Source organism: Lynx canadensis, chromosome A2 (genome assembly GCF_007474595.2).
Source record: "Lynx canadensis isolate LIC74 chromosome A2, mLynCan4.pri.v2, whole genome shotgun sequence".
Classification (NCBI taxonomy): Eukaryota; Metazoa; Chordata; class Mammalia; order Carnivora; family Felidae; genus Lynx; species Lynx canadensis.
The window spans coordinates 555,569-580,875 of record NC_044304.2 but is presented as its reverse complement, the minus strand read 5'-3'; the positions used below and the strand labels follow the sequence as shown (position 1 = coordinate 580,875).

General features: G+C 61.6%; 3 protein-coding genes across 3 annotated transcripts in view; 1 reads left to right on the top strand and 2 right to left on the bottom strand.

Annotated features, from left to right (window-relative positions):
* STK11 (serine/threonine kinase 11) overlaps nucleotides 1–1,333 on the bottom strand; it is a 13,908-nt gene extending 12,575 nt beyond the window's left edge. The window contains exon 1 of the mRNA XM_030336247.1: nucleotides 621–1,333. Within this exon, the coding sequence (XP_030192107.1) occupies nucleotides 621–910 (290 nt within the window). The 5' untranslated portion in view covers nucleotides 911–1,333. The remainder of the gene's footprint in view (nucleotides 1–620) is intronic.
* On the bottom strand, nucleotides 1,125–25,307 carry LOC115527434 (collagen alpha-1(I) chain-like). Its single transcript, XM_030335053.1, has 12 exons — nucleotides 25,281–25,307; nucleotides 24,572–24,642; nucleotides 24,092–24,247; nucleotides 22,002–22,093; nucleotides 21,603–21,887; nucleotides 20,805–21,161; nucleotides 18,793–19,088; nucleotides 16,768–16,859; nucleotides 16,227–16,320; nucleotides 11,145–11,350; nucleotides 7,237–7,283; nucleotides 1,125–1,945 (listed from the first exon to the last, which is right to left on the bottom strand). The coding sequence occupies exons 1-12, from the start codon at nucleotides 25,305–25,307 to the stop codon at nucleotides 1,125–1,127; spliced, it is 2,544 nt and encodes an 847-aa protein (XP_030190913.1).
* SBNO2 (strawberry notch homolog 2) overlaps nucleotides 14,709–25,307 on the top strand; it is a 48,821-nt gene continuing 38,222 nt past the window's right edge. Inside the window, exon 1 of the mRNA XM_030335037.1 lies at nucleotides 14,709–14,815. The gene's annotated coding sequence lies outside the window, so the exon portion shown is untranslated. The remainder of the gene's footprint in view (nucleotides 14,816–25,307) is intronic.

Below are 25,307 nucleotides of genomic sequence, written 5' to 3'. Positions count from 1 at the left end.
GAGCGGCCAGGCGCCCGGGAAAGTGGATAAAAAGTTTGCCAGGGCCTGGGCTGATTCCTCTCCCAGGGAGTCACCTGGGCTTGTAGTCACGGATGCATCTAGTGTCACATCCCAAATGAGCAAGAAAGGGCTAAGTTACCCCCTGCTGACCGATAAGCCAGTGCAAACAATTATTTTTGGCAACCGCAGGGCTCCCCTCCAACAGGATAAACAAATCGCATTTCGCCCGGCCCTAGTAACAGCTGCACGCTGCGCAGAAAACCTGCTGGTGGCGGCCAGGGCCGTTTAGGAACACGGCGTCTCAGGGCCAAATAAACATTGGCTGGTTCCGCTGGGCACCTAAATTCTTTGGACAGCTGGGGGGGGGGGGGGAGGCGCGCCCCCCTCTGAAAAAGGCTCTGACACCGCATCCTAAGAAACGGGACACCCGGCTGCAACAAGCCGGCCTGACTTCGTGAAAGTAACAAAGCAGATTTCCACCGACACCTTCCCTGTCAAGGAGGACACGGGAGCTGAGGGGACAGGAAGGAAGGGAGGAGGAAGGAAAGGAGAAAGGGAAGGACGGGAGGTGACCACCCTCGCTGGCTGGCCGCTCGCTGACCCAGGAAGCCCACACTTACTTCTTCACGTTGGCCTCCCCATTGGGGATCCTTCGCAACTTCTTCTTCTTGAGGATTTTGACGGCTCTCCGGCAGAGCGTCTCCGAGTCCAGCACCTCCTTCACCTTGCCGTAGGACCCCTCCCCCAGCAGGTCCCCCATCAAGTACTTGCCGATGAGCTTGGCCCGCTTGCGACGTGGCTGGTAGATGACCTCCGTGGAGTCGATGCGGTGGATGAACGTGTCCATCCCCACGGACATCAGCTCCCCCTCTGTAAACATGCCCAGCTGCTGCGGGTCGGCCACATCCATCCTGGACTCTCGCGGGCGGTCCCTTTATCTTCCTTATCTATTCCCCCCCCGAAGAGCGGTTCTTCCTTTTGTCCCCCTAAAGTTCCCTTCTCCAAGGAAAAAAAAAAAACGCAAAAAACAAAAATCAACAAAAAACGCAAAAAAACAAAAACAAAAACAAAAACAAAAAAGGGAAATCCTTCTTCGAAAAGAAACGATTGTACTCGTCGTGAGTTCAAGAGGCGCGCCTGGCCCAGAACCCCGGCACCCGAGGGTGCGGAGGGTCGCAAGTCTGGGTGCCTGCCCGCCTCGCAGCTTCGGGTCGGGCCGGCGCGTCCACGGGGGCCCTCAGGAGGCCGGTGGGGCTTGCGAGTGCTAGGTCATCCTCCAGGGACTTTAGACCCTCGGACAAACACCGCTGCAGCCAAACCAAGTCTTCTCTGGGACGGGCATTACCAGCGGGTCGTGGCGCGCGCCCAGAGAGGGCCCCGCGGCGGCCGGCCGGCCCCAGGGCCCCAGGCTGGGCAGCCGAGCTTCGCTGGGGGCCGGGCGCGCTGCTGGGGGCGGCTCCCGGCGGGGCCCGCCGTCCCGGGGGCCCGCGGTTGCGGCAGGTGCCTGTCCGGAAGGCGCGGGGGGCACCGAGGTCCGCCCCCGCCAGCCCCGAGCGCGCGTCGGGGGGCCGGGGGCTGCCCGGGGCCCTCCCGCCGCGGGGAGCAACTTCCGTCGGAGCCGGCCGCCGCCGGGGCGCCCCCACACCGGCCTGGGACCCCGGAGCGGCCGTCCCCCGCCCCAAACGGCAGCCCGCGCTCGCTCTCCGCCGAGAACGCCGTCGGCCGCGGACCGCGGGGCGCGGGGACCCGCAGGGCTCCGGGCGGCTGAGGCGGCGCAGGCCGAAGGCCCGGGCCGGGGGTTCCCGAGGCCGCCGGGGCCCGGACAGCGCGTGCCCCCGCCGCAGCCGCCGCACGTGTGGAGCAGGCGGGGCGGCGCGGGGGCCCAGCCCATGCAAGGCGGCGCGGAGCCGGCCGGCGCCCGCCGCCGCTGCCGCCCGCTCCCCGCCTCAGTCGCGGACGCCCCGGGCCGCCTCCCCCTTCCGCGCCCGACACGCCGCCGCCATCTTGTTTACCTCCCGCCCCCGCCCTGCGCCGCCGCGCCGCCGCACGCCCGCCGGGGGGGCCCGCCCCTCCCGCCGCTGACGTGCCCGCCTGTTGGCTGGGCCGTGAGACCCCGCCCCGCGGCCCGCCCCACCACCGCTGCCGATTGGGCCGTTTGGACACAGGCAGGCGCCCAAACGGGGATTGGTTCACTCTCGGCCCCGCCCCGGGGGTGGATACAGCTTGGCTCATTGGCCCGCGGAGGAGCCCGTCATGGGGTGGGGGGGTTGGCGGGAAGCGGGCGCGGGGAGCTCGCAGCGTCGACCTCTGAGGGGCTCGGGGCTGGCGTCGGCGGTCGAGAGCGACAACGGCCACTTGGGAACGGCTGTGCCGCGGGCAGAACCCTCGAGGAGCCCCTCACCCACAGACCCCCTCGGAGGCCAGGGCAAGGGTCACACAGTAGCCCCCAGGGAGGGGCGACCGGCCGACTCTGTCGGTGGAACGTGCGAGCTCTGCTGTTGGGGATCTTTGAGTTCCAGCCCGACGTTGGGTGGGCTTAGAGCTTACTTTAGACGTCAGTAAATTAAAAAGTGCCCCAGGGGCTCCTGGGGGGCTCAGTCGGTTAAGCGTCCGACTTTGGGTTCGTGAGTTTGAGCCCCGCGCTGGGCTCCGTGCTGAGCCTGGAGCCTGCTTTGCATTCCGTGTCTCGCTCCCCCTCTGCCCCTCCCCTGCGCTCTCTCTCGCGCGCGCGCTCTCTCTCTCTCTCTCCCAAAAATAAACATTAAAAAAAAAAAAAAAAGTTTTCTTTCCGAGTGGCCCAAAGTGGAACGTTCCAGGCCAGAGACCCTTGCAGAGTCTCTGCACCCAGAGGGGACCCACTGCGGGAAAGCAGCGGCCCAGGTGCCAGCAGAGTGCTGTGGGTACAGAGTGGACAAAGTGGGCGGATGAGGTTGAAAATACCTCCCTTCCGTTGCCCAGCACTGTATTCTTAGCTCTGCACAAACTGTTCATCTCATCTGGTGTGACCCTCCTGGTTCACGACAGCCAGAAAAGTGGGACCTAGGGGAGCAGCGCCATCAGATCGGGACTCCAGGCTGGCGACCTGTGAACGCCCTGAGCCTCCGTGCAAACTCGGTGTGCCCGAGAGTGGTGGTTGGACATGCCCCATGAGTGTCTTCACCGTCTCCGGCACCCGTGGAGGGGGACTGATGTGACTCTGCAGGGAAGGGGTCACGCGCCACATCGGCAGGACCAGCAAACCCCAAAATTCTGCTGGGAAGGGAATCCTACGTACCAGAGCAGAAGCCAGTAAAATACGATAGAAAAAAAAATAGGGAAAATAGATGAAGCCAAAAGATTGTTCCTTGAAAAGATTTTTTTTTTTAACGACAAAACTCCACGTTCACCAAGAATAAAAGATGACCCATACCAGGAATCAAAGAAGGGATACCACTACAGACCCTAAAGGTATTAAAAAGCAGGGCGCCTGGGTAGCTCAGTCGGTTAAGCATCTGACTTCAGCTCGGGTCATGATCTCACAGCTGGTGAGTTTGAGCCCCACGTCATCGGGCCCTGTGGTGACGGCTGGGAACCTGGAGCCTGCCTCAGATTCTGTGTCTCCCTTTCTCTGCCCCTCCCCCTCTCACTCTGTCTCTTTCTCTCTCTCAAAAATAAACATTTAAAAAATTATTTTTTATTTTTTTAACGTTTTATTTATTTTTGAGACAGAGCATGAACAGGGGAGGGTCAGAGAGAGGGAGACACAGAATCTGAAACAGGCTCCAGGCTCTGAACTGTGCGCACAGAGCCCGACGCGGGGCTCGAACTCACCGGACCGCGAGATCATGACCCGAGCCGGAAGTCGGCCACTTAACTGACTGAGCCACCCAGGCGCCCCAGCATTTAAAAAGTTTTTAAAAACAATGGACAATAAGTGTTGGCAAGGATGTGGAGACACTGGAAATCTCGTACAGATGGTGCAGCCACTTTGGAAAAAGCCAAAAGGTTGAAAACAGTGTTTCCATGCGGCCCAGCTACTCTTATCCCGGGTTAGCACACACAGGTCCGAACTTGTACACTGTGTGTTCACGGCAGCAGGATTCACGACAGCCGAAACTGGGGGAAAAAAAACAAAATATCCATCCACAGATGAACATATAAACACAACGTGTCCCCCGAGCACGCGCACGTCACTCGGCCGCGAGCAGGAGCGAGGCGCCCGCCCCCGCCGCCCCGCGGACGGACCCCGAACGCACGACGCTCAGGGAGGGAACCCGACACGAGAGGCCACGCGGGGTGTGAGTCCACGTGGGTGAAACGTCCCGAACAGGCCCCTCCACGGACGGGAAGGGGGCTCGTGGGGGCTGGGGGGGGGGAGGAGTGGGGAGTGACTGTTGATGGGGACCGGTTGCTTTTGGGGTGATGGAATGTTCTATGACAGGTGAACTGACTGAGGCTTACAGGAAGGAAGCCACCTGTCCAGGTCCACAGCGGATCTGGGACTCCAGGTTATGGGGGTGGGGAGGCAGGTTGTAGTAGGAGACCCCAGGCTATATGGGGAGGCTCTAGGTTGTAGGTGGGGGGCAAGGTTATGGAGGGCCCCATATTACAGATAAAGATCCCCAAGTTACAGGTGGGGGACCCCAGGTTATTGAAAGGCAGCCTCAGATTATAAGTGGAGGGCTTTGGTTTACACACAGGGGCCCTGGCTTACAGGTAAGAGCTCCAGATTATAAATGGTAGCCCCGGGTAATGGCAGGGACCCCAGGCTATAGGTCAGGGCCCACCAGCCCCTCCGGGGCTCAGGCCTACAGCCTCTGCCTTCCTCTCCTCCCACGATCTCTCCCTCACACCCCTCATTTCTCCTGCCCACCCCATGACCCCCCTACACACAAACACTTGTGCCCAGTTGTCCCCCTTGCAGCCCCCGCTGACCCTCTGACATCCTCCCTTTACCCCCCCCCCCAAATGGAGGACAGAGGAAGCCCGCGGTCCTCCTGGGCACACGACCAGCTGGCGCTTCATCCCAGGTCGCCACCCACTCAACGGGTACCCTACATGTCAGGCTCCTGACCCTAGCCCCTTCCTCTCCATGGACCCGGCTCAGCCCCATATCCATCGAATAAGGGCCCAGGAGCCAGAGGGGTCCTTCCAAATTGAGGTGAACCCCCACTGGGAATCCAGCCATGGTTCCAGGTTAGGGGGTGGCTGGGATCGGTGTGGGGGGCATGTGGGCTTCTCTGCCGCCACCAGGGGGCGGGCAGGTACTGCAGCCGAGGTTTCTGGACTGCGGGTGTGTGTGTGTGTGTGTGTGTGTGTGTGTGTGTGTGTGTGTGTCTATGTGTGTGAATGAGGTGTCAAAACCACAGGGTTGGAAGCCCACACATGATCCCTCAGGGCGGTGACACTCTGGACCATCACTGTCACCCTTATTGGACCTTGTTACACACCTGGTCACAGACAGGGCAGGGATGCCCACCGTCACACGCCTACAGTTGACTGTCCCCCTTCCCCCGGCACTGTGGACACTGGGGGGCTGGTGTCATCCTCTCTGGGGGTCCTGGGCACTGCAGGGGTTGAGCAGCGTCCCCAGCCCCCACTCAAGCGATGCCCCCAGTCCTGACCGCAAGTGTCGCCAGACATCGCCTGGGGTCCCCTGGAGCAGAACTGTCCCCAGTTGACAATCTGCTTTAGAGATACACGCTGAAGCATTTATGGCTGAAAGGCTATGAGTCTAGGATTCTGCTTCAAACATTCCCAGGCAGAATGTACATCTGAAGTGTTTGGGAGAAAGTGTCCTAAGGTGGCCCCTTAAGTGTTCTTAACTTAAGCAGGGTTTATTGGGTTGAATGGTGGTCCCTGAAGGAGGTTTCCCCATCCAACTTCCCAGAGCCTGTGAATGTGACCTCACTCACTGTTGTCACCAAGCTAGGGATCTTGAGATGAGATCATCCTGGATTACTTAAGTGGGCCCTAGATCTAACGACAATTGTCCTTATAAGACACACACAGGGGACATTTGACAGAGAGGACCAGGTATCGATGGAGGCCGTGGTGGAGGGATTCTCGGCTGCCTGAAGCCCCCAGAGGCTGGAGGAAAGGGGAAGGGCCTCCTGGAGCCTCTGGAAGGAGCTCGGCCCCCCACACCTGGCTCCAGAATGGGGAGCGGATGAATGTCTCTTGTTTGAGTCACCCAGTGAACGGTCATTGGTCTCAGCCGTCCTAGGACACTAACACAGAAGCTTCCTGAGAATTGCGAGGTGGGCAGTTTGATGAATCTTGACGAAAGCATGTAATCACCACTGTACTTGAGGAATAAAATCTTTTCTTCCCTCCCGAACCCCCCCTCACACGCCTTTGTGGGGGTCATCGCTTCCCTCTGCCTTCCCTCCCAGGAAAGGATCGAGTTTTGCCCCTTGTAACTCGGTCTTTTCCGGGTGTCACATAAATGGGGTCACCCGGCAAAGCGTACTTCACCTGAGATCCATTCACGTTCTTGGGACCCTTAGAGACGTGTTGTCCCTGCGCTCCTGGAACGCCCTTGTATGGACGGGCCGCGTCTCTTTCGCCCACTTGGATGGTTTTCTGTTTTTGGCGACTGTGAGTCGTGCGGCGGTGAACACGTGTGTGCAGGTTTTTGTAGGGACAGAAACTTCCATTTCTCTCGGGGGACGCCTAGGGCTGGGATGGCCGGATCTCACGGCCGTTCTGAGCAAACCGTCCTCCAGAAGGGCCGCACCCCCACCGGCAACTTCGAGAGTTCTGGGCGTCCTGCGTCCTCGCCGGCACTTGGTTTTGTCCGTTTCGGGGGTTCTGTTGGACCATTCCGACGGGTGACACATTATTTTTTATTTGTAATTTTTTTTTTTTTTTTAAGGAACTTAAAAAAATTTTTTTAAAGGCTCATTTTCTGAGAGAGAGAGGGTCCCGGCTGCAGCTGAACTGTCACCTCCCCAAAAGCTCCTCCCCTGAGGCTCCCGGCTAAGCACCCCCACCCGGGCACACACGTCACCCCACGAATTCAAAGTGCGGGACACGGCCACCGCAGCCTGCTGAAGACCGGTCCTGCCTTCTCCCACCTGCCTCCGGAAGCCGACGAAGCACCCCCTCCAGGCTACCCGAGGGGTGACCGAAATGATCATGGTTGACACACGCTGACACTCAAAGTTCACTGCTGGCTGGCCTCCAGGCTGAGGTCCTCCCCCCCTCTCCCCATCCTCCGGTCAACAAGGGAGACTCCTGGGCTCGGAGAGGTACCTGTGTCATTGTCCAGGGACATAAGAGCAGGGGTCAGCTGACCTGTTCTGTGAGGCACCAGAGGTCAAGTGTGTTCAGCTGTACGGGCCCAACAGTCTCTGTCACAACCGCTCCGCTCTGCTGGCGGGGACAGGAAAACAGCCGCAGGCAATACGCAAACGACCGCGTGTGTCTGTGCCAAGAAAACTTTATTGACACCGATGTCGTATCGCTTCGCGTGTCGCAAAACAACCCTTCTTCTGAAATGTTTTCTCAGCCACGTAAACACAAACATCTCGGGGCACCCGGCTGGCTCAGTGGGTAGAGCACGTGACTCTAGATCTCAGGGTCGTGAGTTCAAGCTCCGCTTCGGGCGTGGAGCTCACTTTAAAACACAGAAAGGAGGGGTGCCTGGGTGGCTCAGATGGTTGGGCGTCCGACTTCGGCTCAGGTCCTGATCTCATGGGTTCGTGGGTTCGAGCCCCGCGTCGGGCTCTGTGCTGACGGCTCGGAGCCTGGAGCCTGCTTCCGATTCTGTGTCTCCCTCTCTCTGTCTCCCTCTCGCTCTCTGGCCCTCCCCCGCTCTCCCTCTGTGTCTCAAAACTAAAAATAAATAAATACATAAATAACATTAAAGAAAGAAAGAAACATTAAAAGAGAAAGGAGACAAAACATAAAGGTTTCAGTGCCACGCGGTCTGCACCAAGAAGGCGCTGTGCCTCTCGAGGTGCTATACTCTCCCTCGCATTCAAGCCTTGAGCTGCTCTCCAGAGGCGTGGGAAGGAGCCTAGAGGTGCAGGCTTGTGTCAGTCTTTGAGACGCTCCCGGAAGGTGCCGGATCTGGCCGTGCCTGCTGGATCGGCTGGTCTCATCTGTGGCCGTCACGCCAGGGGTCTCCTGGTGTCCGGTGGGCGGGGACCCGGAGGGCTGCTCAACACAAGGAACCACCTGGCCCCAAATGTCAGCGGGGCCGGCGGCGAGAGCCCGGTGCTAGGTCTATCCCTGGACCTTTCCGTACCGTGAACAAAAAATTCCCATGTACAGAAAAAAGCTGGTTTCGGTTGCAGTTTCTGTCACTCGCAACCAAAAGGTTGTAACAATGTGGGATATGAGACTCGAGTAGGGGGTTTTGGACACAGGAGTGCAGATGGCAGCTGGCCAGGGCTGGGGCGGGCCTCACCCCCACGGGGCAGAGAGCCCCCAGCAGGACAGAAGCAGGGTGGGAGGACAGGGGCTGGGCCGTGCTCTACTGTTCTCTCCATTTCCTCGAAGATCTGCAGGGAGGTTGCGAAGACAGCGTGGGGCGCCCTCCCCTTGCTGTGCGTGTCTCACGTGAGTGGGGGACGTTTGTCACCGATACGTCAGCAACAAATCTCCTCCACGTGCTTAAGATTTCTTGGGGCGCCTGGGTGGCTCAGCCCGTGAAGCGTCTGACCGCGGCTCAGGTCGTGATCTCACGGTTCGTGGGTTCGAGCCTCACATCAGGCTCCACAATGACAGCGCGGAGCCTGCTTGGGGTTCTCTCTCTCCCTCTCTCAAAATAAATAAACGTTAAAAAAAAAAAAGAACTTCCTTATTATGCGATACATATCGCAGAGTAAGTTACATGCCACAACTTCTTCATTACTCAGGACTCGTGTGATCTGCTTTGTTGACAAGACCAGGGTCCAGCAAAGTGTTCCCGGGAAGGGCCAACGGTCACTATTTTTGGCTTTGTGGGTCAGGTGGTCTCTGTCACTACTGCTCGCTCGACGTGGCTGCGGGAGACAAACAGGTGCGGTCACGTGCCAATAAAACTTTATTTACAGGGGCACCTGGGGGGCTCAGTCGGTAACGTGTGCGACTTCGGCTCAGGTCACCATCTCACGGTTCGTGGGTTCGAGCCCCGTGTCCGGCTCTGTGCTGACGGCTCAGAGCCTGGCACCTGCTTCAGATTCTGTGTCTCCCTCTCTCTCGGCCCCTCCCCTGCTCATGCTCTGTCTCTGTCTCTCAAGAAATAAAGAGACACTAAAAAGAAAGAGTTCTGTAGTTTCCCCCTCATGTCCCTTTTCTGCACCAGCACCCCATCAGGACCCCACATGACACCCAGCTGTCACGTCTCCTTGGGCCCCTCTGGGGTGTGACAGTTTGTCAGACTTCCCTTGAGTGTGAGGCCTGGACCGTGTTGAGGTTGGGTATTTTAGAAAATGTCCCCTGACTGGGGTCTGTCCGGTGTTACTCTGTGGGTCAGGCCAGGGTGAGGGGTTTGGGGCGGAATGGCACAGAGGCGATGTGCCCTTTACGTCCGGTCACGTCAGGGGCCCCTGTCCACACGGCAGATCGGGACGGGGCCGGGTCATCAGAGCCGGGGCCCCGCCCTGACCCGCCAGCGTATTTGTGACTTTGGGGTATAAGCACAGACGTGCTGTGTCAACCATCACCCCTCTCATTGCCAGCGTAGACTGTCTTCCTTTTAAGTTCTTTTTTCTTTTTTTTAGTTAAGTGGGCTCCAGGCCCAACGTGGGGCTTGAATTCAGGATCCTGAGATCAAGAGTCACGTGCTGACTGAGCCACTGAGCCAGCGGGGGGGGGGGGGCACCCCGGGGCTGGGGCTTCTGCCTTCTTCCTCAGTTGGAGGCGTGGAGGATGGTGGGGTCCCCTGAAGTTCTCCAAGTGCCCCAGACGTCCCTTGTCCCTCAGGAGCCTAGCCCCTGTCAGGCGTCTGGGACCTGGATGTGAGTCAGCCACCCCAGGCGCCCTGGAGTCCCCTTCAGGGCAGGGCAGACCCAAGGTGAAGGTTCAGGAAGTAGCAGCACAGGTGACCGCAGTGCTCCGTGCTGGCTGCTAAGCGGGAGGACCGCCTGGGGACGGCCAGCGCCCTGTGCCCTGTGCCCTCCGGGGGCTGTCCTGCCCCTCTGCAGCCTGGGACAGCACGGGGCATGCTCTGATGCTCTGTTCTCTGTGTCCCCGGACTCGATCAGCATTGTCTCTCCCCCTCTCTCTCTCTCTCTCTCACACACACACACACACACACACACACCCCGTCCACCTTGTAGCCCAACCCACTTCCTTCCTGCACTCACTCACCTGCGCCCTCCTGCACCCGCACCGCCTCCTATGTCTGCTCTGCCCTAGCTGCATCTCTGTCCGTGCTCGTGCTCTATCATCTCCATGGCTCCCCATGGCTCTGGGGACAGAGCCAAGCCAAGTCCCCCTCTGACTTGGGGCTGGGGGTGAGTACCGGTGAGGGGACATCCTGAAGGTCCTCACCCTCTCAGCTCCGGCCCAGCTCTTGCCTGGCTCACTATAGACCCTGACAGAAAGAAATGCAGAGTGTGGCTCCTTCGTCTGGCTTCGGGGCAGGAGCTCTGCCTCCTCAGACCTCTGTCTTGCCACCAGAGGAGCGTGAAACGTGGCCCCTGTGTCCCGCCCCCTCCAGCACAGCCCCCTCCAGCACACCCAGGCAGATGGAGCCTCCTCCAGCCCCGCCCTTACCACCCCACCCCATTGCTCCATCACCTTCAGTGGCTCCCTACTGCCCCCAGGATACAGGCCTTGCCCTAGCTTTCCAGGCACACCCCCGCCCCCTTAGCCCACTTGGCCCTTTCCGGTCTCACTCCCTTGCTGCCCTGGACCCCTGCACACGCTCCCTGGATGCTGTCCCCACTTGGGGCCTTTGCACATGCCGCCTTCTCCCTGACAGTCCTTCCCCTCTTCCTTCTCCTTCCTGCCTGCTCACAGCCTTGCAACCTCAGGGTCCAGCCCTCGCCCAGCCTGAGGGCTGCTCCGTCAGACGTCACATTTAGCCTGTGCAGCCTCGGTGCCCCATTCTCAGTGCAGAGGTGGGAAGTCCTGTCTGGGGCGGATCTCAGACCCACCGGACAGGTTTGCTGTTCCCTGCAGTTGTCCTGGCTCAGAGGCAGCCCTGGTCGGCCTAGGCAAGATCCTACGCTGGCTCAGGCAGGGCCGGGAGGCAGCCAGCACTGGCAAGTGGCAGTGGCAGGTGGGCCTTGGGTGTAGGGAGGTGGCTGGACAGGGCAGGGTCAGCTGGGGAGGCGGGCGAGGCCAGCAGGAGACAGGAAGTGATGCAGGAGGAGATGCGCACACGGCTGGTGCGACGTGGGCCGGCTGGTTGCTCCTGCCTCAGTTTCCCCTTCTACACCACAGGGAGGGCTGGAGAGGGAGGGCAAAGAGGGGCGCGGTAGGAGGGAGGGGAAAAGGAGGGGGGGGATGAGAGGCAGGAGGCGGGGCAGGAGCAGAGCCACAGGGGCTGGGGGGCAGCCAGGGGAAGTGGGTGCAGAAAGGAGAAGTGTGGTGAGGGACCCAGCGCCAGGAGGCGGGCAGGGAGGTGCTCCCACTGCTGGGGAACGCTGGGGCTTTCCAGAATGTGGAGAAACAGGAAGCGCCCCGGCCCCGCCCCCACCCCCTGGGCAGGGCCAGGCCGACCCACCTGCCCCACCTCACCTGCCCAGGTCCGGGGTGGGGGTCTCCGCTCCCTGGGTGAGCCCTCTGCCTGCCTCAGTCTCCCAGTCTGCACGCTGGAGTCCTCCCCAGGAGGGAAACTGAGGGGTAGCCCAAGAAGCTCCCCATGGACCCACAGGGAACCCCCCCCCCCCGGTGGACCTGACATTGGGGTCTGACTTTTCTGCTGTTTGAAACAATTGAAAGGGCAAGAGTTGTCGCACTCTGTGAGCACGCCTGTGCGGAAGGTGGGTCAGTCCCAGGGCCGTGCCCATTTGGCAGGTGAGAACACTGAGGTTCAGAGGGGCCCCTGGCCTGGCTCTGGGACGCCATTTCTGCTGTGGTCTCCCCACGCCGGGCTGCCCAATCTCACCAACAGAAACAGGACTCCCGGTTTCGCCGGAGGCTACTTTCTTTTGCATAAGTATATCCCAGACACTGCGCGGGACATACTTAAACATGAGAAATTCTTCTTCACGTACATGCAATTCAAATTTAACTGAGTGTTCTGTGTTTTATATGGTGGCCTACTTCCTCAAGGCTGGTTGAAATGTCTGGGGGGATATTTAGGGGGTCCCTGCATGGGACTGGGACAGAGGGAGGGCTTGGGGAAGGCTCTTGGACCAAAAATAGACCCTCACCGGACAGACCTCTGGTCTTCTGTGAGCCTTTTCCCCACCGGAGGAGGGGACCTTGGGCACATCTGAGGAGAGCTGGGCGTGTTCCCACCCTCTGAGCCTCTGAGCGTGACAACTTCTGAAGCCTTAGCCATGAAAGCTGGGGCTGCCCAGGGCCCCCATCCCAGCCTTTTATCACCATTAAAAAAAAAAAGAAAAAAATCCCTCCTCTCCAGACCTCCAACCTCAGGCTTCATCATCATTATTATCTCATAGAACGCTCACTTGGGTGGCTCTGTGGACCTTTGTGAGGAAACATCCAGAAGTGCATCTGGAAACATTCCTAAAACCCAAACACAAGAAACTGTTCATTTTGCTGTCTTAATAACCTAGAAGGTACCCACCCCAAATTTACAGGTGGGGAAATGGAGGCACAGAGAGATTGAGTAACTTTCCGAGGGTCACACAGCACACCGGCAAAGCCGCTGCCCTGCAGAGCCGTGTGCCTTCCGCTCTCCCGGGCTGCCTCTTGCAATTCCCTGGAAATCCCCAAATCTGACTAATTCCCTAGACATCCCCAGACTTGGCAGATTACTCCATGCTGAGATGGCTGGACCCACCCCGGCCTGGGCAAACTGCCCCCATTTCAGGCAAAATTACCCATAGAAACCTTGTGGTTTCCCGAGGTGGACGTGGCAGAGGTCAAGTCCATGCCTCCCTGCGCTCCGTGACCCTGCGCCGGCTACTGGACGGTTCTGCGCTGCCGTTTACCCGCCAGCAACACACAGGTAATAGCGGTCCTGACCTCGGAAGGTCATGGTGGGAACAGGGCCGGCTCTGCGGGCGTGTGACTCAGGGCTTTGCCCGGGCTCCGTGTTCAGGGGGACCCGTACTCCGTTTAATGCTCTGCTGTCGCCATATTGAAATCCTCACTATTTGAACGGGGGGCCCCTCGGTCTTCATTTCTCACTGGGCTCGACAGATTATGTGGCTGGCCCTGTGTGGGAGGAAATGGGAAAACACAACCGGAAGCCATCTATCCCCTCATGTCAGCTTATTTGTGCTTTTGAATTTTAACTGTCTGTTGCTCAATAGGACTTATTTTCATTAGCTATGAAAAGTAGTTTCAAAGTCAAGGCTACAACCCAAATTGCCAAAAACTACACATACCGAAGCAAAGCTCACTCTGAATAAATCATTTCTCCTCTCTCGACCTCAGTTTCCCCTGCTTCCTTGTAGGCTTGGCTACAGGCGGTCTCTGACCTGGATTTTTGTAGGTCAAACGGGTTTTAAACAGACCCTTACAAGTCTGTGAACAGCTTTCATTTGCCTGGACTGCCCTTCCTACTCTTGTCTATCTGGCAACCTCCTACTTGAACTTCAAAGCCCCAGCTTCAACACCCCTTCCTCCATAATGTGTTAGGCAGAGACTTCAGCACTTCCCTGGGCCCCAGGCCCAGTCTTGCAGATGGGAGTGTCTGGTCCAGCCTCCATTCCCCCTAGATTGGGAGCTTCCTGAGGGCAGGCCTGGGAACTGAGTCCTCTGGAGCCCCAGCTTTGTTCAGCTCGAGACCAGGCAGAGACTGGAATCCGTAAGGGTTTACTTAATAAGTAAACAAGCACACGGGGAGGTAACCTCTAATTTCAGGGGGCTGGAATGGGCACAGGAGGCCTCTGGCTGGTGGCGAGGTGGGGCTTTCATTACTGACAACCCAGCTAGGGAAGGGGTGGTGCCTCCCAGACTGGATCTGCCTGAACCCGCCGGGCCCAGCCCACAGTGGGTCCAGTGGGTTCAAGTCACAGGAAATCTACAGTCTGTGCCAAAGTCCCACCCTCTTCCTGGCAGTGCAGCAAATCTGGCCTCGTTTGCATCAGGCCCCTGGGAGCCCTAACGGGGAGGGAGCCAGCTGGGGAGCAACCCAGATCCCAGGGCCTCTCTCTTGGGACTTGCAAGACCCCACCACGTACTGGCTCCACGCTGGGGCTTCCGCTAGGTCCCAAGACTCCTCCTGGGGTGGAGACAGACTAATGGGCAGACAACTAGTGGTGGGGAGGCAACTAAGGGAGAGCGCAGGACTGGGTGGGGGTAGGGCCGTGTCAGATGGCTTTTAGCGAGTATCTGAGGAGGGGGCTTTAGAGCTAACATCCGGGTTATACGAGAGCCCCAGTGGCTGAAAGCTCAGGTGTGAGAGTGCAGGGATGGAAAGGGCCCGGAGGTGGGAGTGATTCAATTTGACCTCCATGTTTGCATAGGAGGAAACTGAGGCTCGCGAGTAAGCCAGGAGCCGGGGTCCCAACATAAACAGGAGAGGGTGGGATTGGAACCCGTGGCCCACTGAGTCCTAACCCTGCAGGGCCCCCTGGGGCCCCGCCCACGACCACGCCCACTCGCCCGCCCACTAGAGGCTCCGCCCCGCGGCATGACCGGAAGTGAGCGGGGCCCCCAAGATGGCGCCCGAAACCCGGAAGTGAGCGCGGCTGAGGCGAAGCTCGGAGAGACGGAGGCGCCGCGGGCTCCGCGCCCGGCCGGACCCAGGACGGAGGTGAGGCGCGTCTGGCCCGACCCTCGCTCCGACTCCGCCGACCCCGCCCAGCCCGAGCCGCGCTCCCCGGCCCGCTCGGGCCCCGGCCTTTCCCCCCCCCCCCCCCCCCCCCCGCCCCGCGGCCGCCTGCGTCCTGGGCCGGGGGTTCCGGGGTTCCGGGGCCGCGGGCGGAGGGAGCGCGGCGGCCTGTCCCCGCCCTCCTCGGCGACCCCCCCCCCGACCCCGCCCTCTGCCGCGAGCCTTGACCCCGCCCTCCTAAGCGACCCCCCCCCCCGACCCCGCCTTCCGCCGTAAGCCCCGTGCGCGCTCAGCTGTGAGCCCTGAAGTCGCCCTGCTCCGCGACCCCCGACCCTGTGCTGCTGTGTGACCCCCCCTTCCCGACCCGCCTCCGCGTGAACCTTGACCCCATCCTCCGCGGCGACACAGCAACCTTTACTTCCCTCCCTCTTCGGTACCCCCGTCCCCACCCGTTGGTGATTCCCTTACCCCTCCCTACCGGGACCCCCATCCCGCGCTCTTTAGTGATCCCCAAACTTTACTTTTTCGGTGACCTTTGACCCTGTACTTCTCGGCGACCCTCCAGCACTGTGTGACCACCCCCTTCACAACCGCTTCTCCGTCATTCCCTGACTGCCCCTTTTTGTGACACCCCCCCCCCCCCCCCGGCCTCCGCGACCCCAGCCCCTTCCTCCCTGGGTGCCTCCTGACCTCTCCTATGTTGGTGACCCCTGACCCCGGGCTCCTTGGCGCTTCCTGCCCTCTCCTGCTTTCCTAGCGGCTCTGTCCAGACACCCCTGTTGCCCACGGCCTTGGGACGGGGGCCTTCCTGGGGTCGGCTGGCTGCGCCCAGAGTGTTGGGTGGGAGTCTTGCCTCTGCTGGCATCGGAACCTGGCCTCCAAGGACAGGAGGACGGGAGGAGGTGGGCAGAGAGCTGGAGGTGGGCGGGTGCGGAAGGGGATGCCCGCGGTGGGTCCTGCCCATGCCGGGCTGCTCCCCAGCACCCAGGTCCCTGGAGCAGGAGGCTCGGGGACCCAGAGTCAGGGAGTAGGGGTGTGGACAGCCACGGAGGAGCTCCTGGGAGGCGGCGGCTCCCTGAATAATGTGGCTAATGGTCTGAAGGGGAAGAAAATCTGAGTCTGTAAGGTGTGTGTCTGGGGCACCCCTGGCTCCCGCTTCCCAGCACGGACATCAGTCCTGCCTGCCCTGAAGGACTTTCCTGCCTGGCCGCTGCCTGGCCGCTGCCTGGCCGCGCTAGCTTGGCGCCATGTGTTTGCACCCCACACAGGAGGGTGCCTGGCCTGGAAGCCGACCAAGGTGAAGCTTCATCTGGCAGTTTGGGGGGCAGTGAGTGTTTCATGGCATGGCTAGGGGGGCTGGTATAGGACAGGCTTCAGCTGGGAGCCTGCTTACCTGCCGCCGGGCACGGCGGATGTTTGGATCTTCCCCGTAGACGCTTAGCAAAGGCTGAAGGAAGATGGGGCTCGGGCCCCGGGGACGGCAGACCCTGCAGGGAGGACAGATGGCCACCTGTCAAAGGCACCGTACTCCAGAGACTGTCCGAAGCCAGTCTGGGTTGGGATGTGAGGCCTGGCCCTTCCTCCAGGGCTGGACCTGACCCTGCGCTTCTCTTTTCCCTCCCTGCCTGGCTGTGGGGGGGCGCTGTGCAGTCGTGGACCCTTGTGAGCACAGCCGCTGGGTGCTCCTTTCTTGGACGCTGAGACCAGGGCCCACTGGCCAGCCTGTCTGTGTTCTTCCTTCCCAAGCACCCTGGATTTTCCCAGGGGAGGCCCCAGAGGTGGGTGAGTGCAGCCCAGAGCTGCGTGCTTAGGGCCACGGTCCTCTTAGGACATCCATTTCCAGAGGCTTCATAGAGAATGCTGAATATGAAGTCTGGGCCACCGGGTGGGTGGGCCAGAGAAGGCAGGATAGGTGAATGGCCCCAGGGTCCCACCTGGTCGGGAAGATGCCGGCAGGTATGCAGAAGGCCCCCAAGCAGCCTGGCAGGTGCAACACCGTCCGCCCAGGGACGAGCCGCTGTGGGGACTGAGGGGAAGGCGTTCTGTGATTTCAGACGGGGGAGGGCGCTTTTGATTAGCTCGGAGTATCTGAGCAGACACCTATTCACAGCGGCCCGGAGCCAGCATCTGCCTGGGGTGTGCGTGTGTGTGTGTGTGTGTGTGTGTGTGTGTGTGTACACGCGTGTCTTAGAAGACGGGTGGGGGGACCAGATTTCCAGGAGAGCCTGTGGGACTGAGTGCAGCAGGGGGCTGGGTCCCTTGGAGACTGAGTGGGGTGGGGCCAGCCACAAGTGTGCAGGCAGCAGCCCAGAGCCAGTGTTCTCCAGCCGCGTGACCTTGGGCCAGTCACTGCCCTGATCTGGGGGGACACCGAGGCTGGATTCCCGGACCCCGCAGGCCTGGCCCCCACTGGGGCGAGACCAGCTGAGGCTGGCCCAGCTCAGTTCTAGCAAAGTCCCTGAGGCCCCTCAGCAGGGGCCAGGCCGGAAACGCTGACCGAGTGAGTTCGGCCGGGAATAAAGAGGCAACTGTGTCCAGTCCCCAGAGGCCACCTCCCTCCCAGGGTGGCCTCCTCTGGCTAACAGGCCTTTATGGCCGCGGGTGGGGGTGGGGGGACCTGCTTGTTCCTCTGCTGGTGGGTAACGTAACCTCAAGTAGAAACGCCGTGAGGCTGATGTGCAGAGGGGGGGGCACCCTCCAAGGTGCCAGCAGCGTCCAGGGTGTGCACGTGTGTGTCGGGTGTGGCGTGTGCACCGGCATGGTCTAGGGTGTGCACGTGTGTGCGTGTGCGCGCCCACCTGTGAGGGTGCTGGGAGTGTGTGCAGCATGTGTCCTGTGACCCGTGCGTGCCTCTCCTGCGTGCCCAGTTGTGTACATGTGCCCACGTGAGTGTGCTCTCAGTGCTGCGTGCATTTGCCTGCACGCGTGTGTGTTTTGTATGTACATGAGACAGCGTGCGTCACGTTCGTGGGATTTGTCGGCGGCAGGTTGGAGTGTCACAGCCAGGGTGTAGCAGGCCTCCCGGGGCAGCCAGAAGGCACAGTCACCCGGACCATCCCAGGCCTGGCCTTACTCCTGCTCACCTGCCGTCCGCCCTGCTCTGCCCGTGCCCAAGTGCAGGCCCGAGTCCTGGTGTCCATGACGTGCCTCACGAGTGTGGGTCCCCTCTCCCCTGAGTGGGGTCCCTTGGAGCGGCCCTTTCCCCCGCTCCTGCTGTGCAAATTTCCTTCATCTTCTTGCCATTGGGGACAGCTGGCCCGCAGGTCCCCTGCTTCCCTTTCTGCCGGGCGGATGACTCAGGCGAGGGCTGAGACCGTGATTTCTGATGCTCAGGCTCTGTCACCTGCTGCTCGGTCTTGCCAGGCCCCGAGGGGAGGCAGAGATAAGGCTTGTCATTTGTTTATGTATCGCCCCGCGGACGGACCCTGAACACGCGACGCTCAGGGAGGGAACCCGACACGAGAGGCCACACGGGGTGTGAGCCCATGTGTGTGAAACGTCCGGAGCGGCTCATCCAGGGACAGGAAGGGGCTCGAAGGGGCCGGGGGCTGGGGAGGAGGTGGGGGTGAGGGGGACAGGGTTTCCTTTGGCTGATGGAATGTTCTGGCACTCGATAGAGGTGATGGTTGCACAACTCTGTGAATGTACTGAAAACCACTGAATTGTATACTGTAAATACGTGAAGTATATGGTTTGTGAACTGTGCCTTCACAGAACAAAACAGCAAGGCCTGTCCTTGGTCAGATGCCCATGTGCTGTGGCCTGGGGGTGAGCGGGTGTCAGGGAGCGGGCCCCTTCCAGCCCCACGAGGAATACGGGAAGAGACATCTCCTCACTGTATGAAGGGTGGGAGCCGCCCCTGAACCCCAGCGCCGTCTGGGACATGCAGACGGACGTGGTGTGCAATGTGCATCACGTAAGAAGTCCTGGGGGTGTTTGGACTTCTGGTGTAGGGGTGCCTTGGGCGGGAGGCCCCGGGGGAGCTCCCCCATAAAGCCTGGGCCCTGTAGGAGATAGGGGAAGGGGTGCTGGGCTGCGCTGCCCTGGCTGTCCTTCGACGGCCCTGATTGCCCGGGGACCTCCCTGCCGGGAGGCCAGGTGACAGTGGGGAGCGTAGTGACCCCAGGGAGTTGGTCCCATCTAAAGTCATCTGTGGGCTCTAACTCCTCCTGGGCCATCTGCAGGGGGTGCCCTCCAGCTGTGTGGTCCTCAGCATGGTGGGCGGGGACATGGCCCAGGGAGGCCCACAAAGCACCTGTGGGGGGGGGGGAGAGGGGGAAGGAGTTTGGCCCCTGCTGTGTGATGGCAGATTTGGGCTTTAGTCTGACCCTGGGGGCTCGTGGTCTGTGTGCGTCTCAGGTGCCCCTGTGGAACCGGGTACCTGCTGGCCCTTCCCTGGGACTCCTGTCCCTAGAGCCCCATGGCAAGGGAGTCACCAGGTCTGGTGGCACTGAGAGCGGACACCCAGACTCCCCATTGGGACTGGCCTCTGTCTCCTCTGCTCCAAGGCCTGCTGCATTCCAAAAGCGACCTGTGCCGCACTCTGGAGGCAGGTCACCTGCATTTCCTTGCGGTCACAACCCAGAGGGTCAGAGGCCACTGACACAGAATATGGGGATGGCAGGAGGAAGGGAGCGGGTCTGCAGAGAGCAGTAAACCTTTATGGCACTGACTCACCAGGTGGGGCAGAAATCCCTGCCCTCAGAGTGGCGTCTTCCTCTGCACGTTGTAAGGTATGGTACGTAAGGTACGTTCAGGAAAGGCTGCCCCCCCCCGCCCGCCCCGACAGCTGCACGTGTGAGCGGCAGGTGTGGACGTGGGAAGGTGGACCCGTTGACCTGCTCAAACCCTTGCCTCCCGCTGGGGTGCCATGGGCATCCGAATCTGTGTCTGGGTTCGCACATGGTCTGCACGGGGCCAGAGCTCAGCAGCGTTTCTGGAAGGTCCTCCTCGGCCACTTGCCCTGAAAGCTGTGAGGTGGGGGTGTAGCCACCCCCCCCCACGCCCCCGCCTAGTCCCAGGGTGGTTCCGAGCTTGGCACTTGTGGCCCAAGGCATCGGAGCCTCTCCTGGCATCGTTCAGGCATGTGTGAGCTGCCTGGCCCTGTAGGTGCTCTGCCACCTGAGGGCGGGGCTCAGAGTGAATGAGCCCCTGGGTCCATCTTGGGGACCGTCAGGGACAGGGGCGAATGAGCCCCCGGGTCCATCTTGGGGACCGTCAGGGACAGGGGCGAATGAGCCCCCGGGTCTGTGTTGGGGACCGTCAGGGACAGCCTTGCAGAGGGGTTCTGCATTGTCACAGGGGGACTGGGTGGTCCCACCCCCAGCACTGTGGGAACCTGCAGGAAGTCATCCCACATAAGGAGGGTGTGACATGAAGGCTGGATTGCCAACTTTGAGAAATCAGGGGCTGCCACCCCCAAATCTAGGTCTGCCGCGTCTCTCAAAGAACCAGTCCATCTGGAAGCCTGGGCCACATTCCTGCATAGTGTAGGCTGTGCTGTCCCAGCCGCCCCCCGCCCCCCCACCCGGCTCCTCTGAGGACTCCGGGAGGCTTCCCCGAGAAGGGGTTGCGGGGGGCTTCTGTTCTCCACAAACTGTTATTATGGGGGACACTGGGCCAGCCTGGCTGCCCGCTGGTCCGTTATGAGCTATGCTCTACTCGACTTGTGTGGTTGGCTCAGAAATGGTCCCAGAGACCAGGTCTCTCGAGGCCCCTGAGGTGGGGGTGACCCTGGATTCCCCAGGCACCCAGCATTCTCCCGAGGTCCTCAAAAGCAGAGCACCTTTAGGGGCGCCTGGCTGGCTCACTCGGTTAAGCACCCGACTCTCGGCTTCGGCTCAGGCCACAATCTCACGGTTCGTGGGTTTGAGCCTTGTGTTGGGCTCTGTGCTGACGGTGGAGCCTTCTTGGGATTCTCTCTTTCCCTCTGTCTCTGCCCCTCCCCCCCAAAAAAGGCAGAAAACCTCACTGGAGGCTCGAGTGAGAGGCTCGAACTTGAGGGAGGCTTCCGTGTGCTGCTGCCGGCGACAGGGATGCGGGCCCGTGTCCTGTGGACGCTGCGTCTGCCCGCAAGAGGGACCCAGCACGAAGCCCGGGCCTTGTGACGCCCAGAGCTTGGGGTTCCTGCTGCTGCGATGTGGGGGCCTCTGCCGTCTTCCCAGAGGCGGGCACGGCCCGGTGCCGGCGTTGGCTCGGGACGGGGCGTGTGAGACCGCGTGGCGCCACCGCCGGAGGAGTCCTCCCCCTCTCGCGGGACACCATTTGCTCTTTGGGTTTGGGTGAAGGTCCCTGGCGATGGTCTTGCACCAGGCTGGCCCGCGGGAGCCTGAGGAGGGTGTGGACGGGTCAGGCCGCACACCTGGGACCGGCGTGACCCCGCGTGGGCAGCGGTAGCCCTGTCCTGCTCAGGGTTCCCTGGGGGCTCAGGAGACACCTGGCATGCCAGCCGGCCTGAAGCAAGCCCGACACTAGCAGGGGTGACAGCAAGCACCGGGACAGGCAGACCACCCTCCGCACGGACAGACCGCGCGGGGCACGTCGCTGTCAAGGGACCGGGACGTCGGGCCGGTGGGCTTTGGCCCTAAAACCTGCTCGCGGGAAGAAGACGTGGGTGTCAGAGGAGACCACAAGCTCAGTGTGCGCGATGCCTCTCAAAAACCGCGAGCAAGCGCAGACCTGAAGAGGCACTTCCCAGAAGAAGCCACGTGGGGGGTGCTCAGCGCCTGTAGGAGGTGTTGGTGTCGGGGACAGAGGTTTGAAGGCCTACCACCCTTAAGCGGCGGGCTGGGAGCGGTGCTCCAGTGGTGGGAGCGGGCTGGCCGGCGCGACAGCGGTCCCCGCCCGTGGGCAGGTGGGTCGGCGCAGCACCGTGGGAAACCATTGGACCACACCCGGAAGTGAGCCCCCTCGGGCTCAGGGGGCCCCTCCCGAGACCCAGACTCCAGCGTCCTCAGCCATGACCGAGGAGGCTCCCTGTTCCGGTCCCCATTCCCCTCTGGGCCCTTGGATGGGTTGCGCAGGGCCGTGTGCCCCCAAAGCTGTGCCTGTGGAGCTGGCAGAGAGAGCACCCTCCCTGGCCTCCCCGGGGCTGCCATCAACCCGGCGTCTGTCACAGGCTGCTTTATAAAGCGCCCGCCCCGCCGCGGGGCTGTCCTTCCACCCTGACCTTCGTGGGCCGTCACAGGCGCTGCTGCTGACTTGGCCAGGCTACCCTGGACCCACGGGCTGGGGTCCGTGGGCACACGGCCGGCAGAGGTGCTGCCCGGAGAGGCGGACGGAGAGCCGCAGGCAACCCCGAGGCTCCCCCAGAGCTCAGCTCCAGGCTCTCTGTGCCTCACAGGGTATCGTCCCGTCCATCTGGGGTTGGTCCCGCTTCCCCGGATGCAGTTTCTGGCCCTCCTGGCTGGCCCTCGCCCGGGCGAGCGACAGAACACTGACACATGCCGAGTGCTCCGCCGAGACGCCCCCGCCTGGCCCACCCCGGGTGGCGAGCGGGGGCCTGCGTGCTGCTGTCGCTCCTGGGCGTCAGGTTGGGGTCACGGGCCTGTGGTGTCCCTCCTGCCGGAGCCACCCGCACTTGCTGTCCACTTCCCGGCCTCGCACCGAGCCGCGTGCTGACCACGCAGGCCAGGGCCGGGGCGTCCGGGCTCCCCATCCAGCCCAGTGTGGCCACCGCCCGTGCTAGCCAGAGCTCGGCCCCCCAGGCGAAGGTGTGCAGGGGCACCGGGCCTCACGTCCCCGCAGGACGGCAGGACCGGAGATTCGCGGGAGCCCCGTCAGTTGAGACGTGGCCTCTGGGGAATGGGGTCTGGGTGGGCCTCTGGGGGCCCGTTGAGAACAGAACTGGAAATTGAACCCCTGGACAGCTGTGCTCTCAAATGGGGATTCTGGGCCAGCCCACCTTGTCCTTGTCTCAGATGCAGGGGCTCCCCCTTCCTGCCCTGCCTGACCTGGCCACCGGGCGCCGGGGCTCCTGCCCTGTCTTCGGCATCTCAGGGCTGTTGCGTTCCGGATGCCTCCTGGGAACTCTAGAAATCCGAGGTCACGTGCTTGCCGCCAGCCTCTCCCAGAGCTCCTGGTCGGCAGTGCTCCCGGGGTCACAGGACTCGGACTGAGGGTTGGGGTGGCTCCAGCTGGGGTTTGCTTTCCCCTCCGGTCGGAGTGTCCTGGGGTGGCCTTACCAACTGACCACACAGTGGGCCGCTTAAACCACGGAGCTTTATTCTCTTCCAGTCCTGGAGCCCAGAGGTCTGAGGTCAAGGTGTGGCAGGGCCTGGGCTGTGACCCAAGGTCACATGGCCATCTCCTCTGTGTCTGTGTTTGAATCTCCCTCTTATAAGGTACCAGTCTTTGCAGCAGGGCCCACTCTACCCCAGTATGGCCCCATCTTTGCTGATTGCATCAACTAAAACCCTATTTCCAGGCGAGGCCCCGTTCACAGGTTCCCAGTGGATGTGAATTTAGGGAATGGCCGTGGCCCGCACCTCTCCTGCCCCATTGCTGGCACCCTGTCCGGCCCCCGCCCCCTTTGCTGTTTGCCTGCCACTCTGGCCTCAGCAGATGAGGGAGGCAGGAGCCCCCACAACGTCTTCCCTGGGGACCCCAGCCCCTCCCTCCCCTTCCTTTTCGTCCTTGGGCCCAGCGCACCCATGAAGGCCACTATCTGGGGGGTGCGCTCCCTCGGAGGGCCTGGGAGAGCTGAGCTATGCCTGGAGCCCAGGTAGGATCTCTGCTCTGGACTGGGGCCCCCAGCACAGGCCGTGGGGTCTCCCCTCCACGTGGAACCCTGCCCGGCTGCCTGCCTCCTGCTGACACCTGCACGGCCCATCTTGGCCGGGCCCCTCTGTCTGGGAGCAGAGGAGTTCTCTGGATGCCCCTGGCCGTGTCCCTTCCTGGGCACCCCCACTGGGACAGCCCCAGGCCGGCTCTGACCCGCGGCTCCCCAGCCGTCGCTCGGTGTGGAGTCCACAGGCAGACCCTCCCCAGACAGTCCTGGTTGGCCAAGTTGGGGTCTCCTCAGGCCTCTGGATTTTACCAGGGCCTCTGCCCTGAGAGCCGAGCCTCACAGAGCCCTGGCCAGCCTCTGTTGGGCCCCCGTCCCCCCACCCTACCTCCCCCACCTGACCCCTGCTGGTATCCCTGATCTTCACTCAGAGCCAGGTGGAAGGACGGCCAGAGAGGCCACCATCTTGTGCCCTGTGGGAGGCCAGCCGGTCCCTGCTGCCCAGAGACACAGTTCCCAGGGCGGGGGCCGACATCGTCCTGGCCTGGCGGGGTCCAGACAAGATAACAGGTGGGAGCGGGCAGACAGTCTGGGCAGCCATCAGGGTCGGGACAGCCTGTTCACAGCGTTTGGGGGGCAGGCCCACAGGGCTGAGGGGGTTGGCGGAGAGGCTGGGTGCCCGCAGGTGCCTGCCGGCCGGGGCGTATGAGAAAGACGGGCTCTTCCAGGCCTTGGCCTCCCTCCATGCTGCGCTGCCCCGTTGTCCTGTCTGGGCCACTGATTCCTTGATCTTTTTCTTTCACTATGACTCATTCGAAAACCTGATCTCAAAAGGAAATTGTCTGAACACAAACCACGATTGTGAAGCGTAGGCCTCTGTGAGCACCCACGCTTCACCTGTCACGGGATGTTCTAAAAATACACGCCGGGCCCACCACATGGGTGCTGAGCTCTGACCCAGCGGGCCAGCCTTTGTTACCTCCCCTCAAGTGCACCAAGACCCCACCTGGTACCCACGGGGCTGGTCCTGGGGCAGCTGGAAAGTCCCAGGCATGCAGCGCGTTAGTGCTCTGGGGTCCGGGGCCTAGGGCAGGGTTCAAAGGGCAGGAGGTAGGGGAGGTCAGCAGAGGCCAGAAATCGGGGGGTCAGGACAGCTGGAGTCTGAGGGAACAGAAGGAGGGCTGTTTGGGGGCTGCCCCAGGGCTTTGGGGGGATGGGGGAACAGGAAGCCTGAGGCTGTGGAGGTGCGGCAGCGGTGACAGGTAACACTGTCACCCCCGGGGGGTTTGGAGGAAGGGGGCACTGTAGGGTGGCCTCTGGGGGCACGGGGTGGTGGTGGGCACAGTGTGAAATTCGTAGTGTAAAACTGGGTCTTTCAACGCGTAGGATTCAGTGTTTTCCACTATACGATGTACGAACATCCCCGTCACCTAATTCCAGAACCCCGCCCCCAGCCATCACCCCCACTCCTCCCCCGGCGCCACGAGCCCCGCTCCTGTCCGTGGATGGGCCTGTTCTGGACGTTTCCTACACGTGGACTCACCCCGTGTGGCGTCTGGTGTCGGGTTTCCTCCCTGAGCGTCATGCGTTCAGGGTCCGTTCGCGGGGCGGCGGGGGTGGGCGCCTCGCTCCTGCTCGGGGCTGAGTGATGTGCGCGTGCGCGGTAGATGCACCTGAGGGGCGTGCGCGTGCGCGGTGGGCACCTTGTGTTTATCCACTCACCGGTTTACGGACATTGGGTTCTGCCAT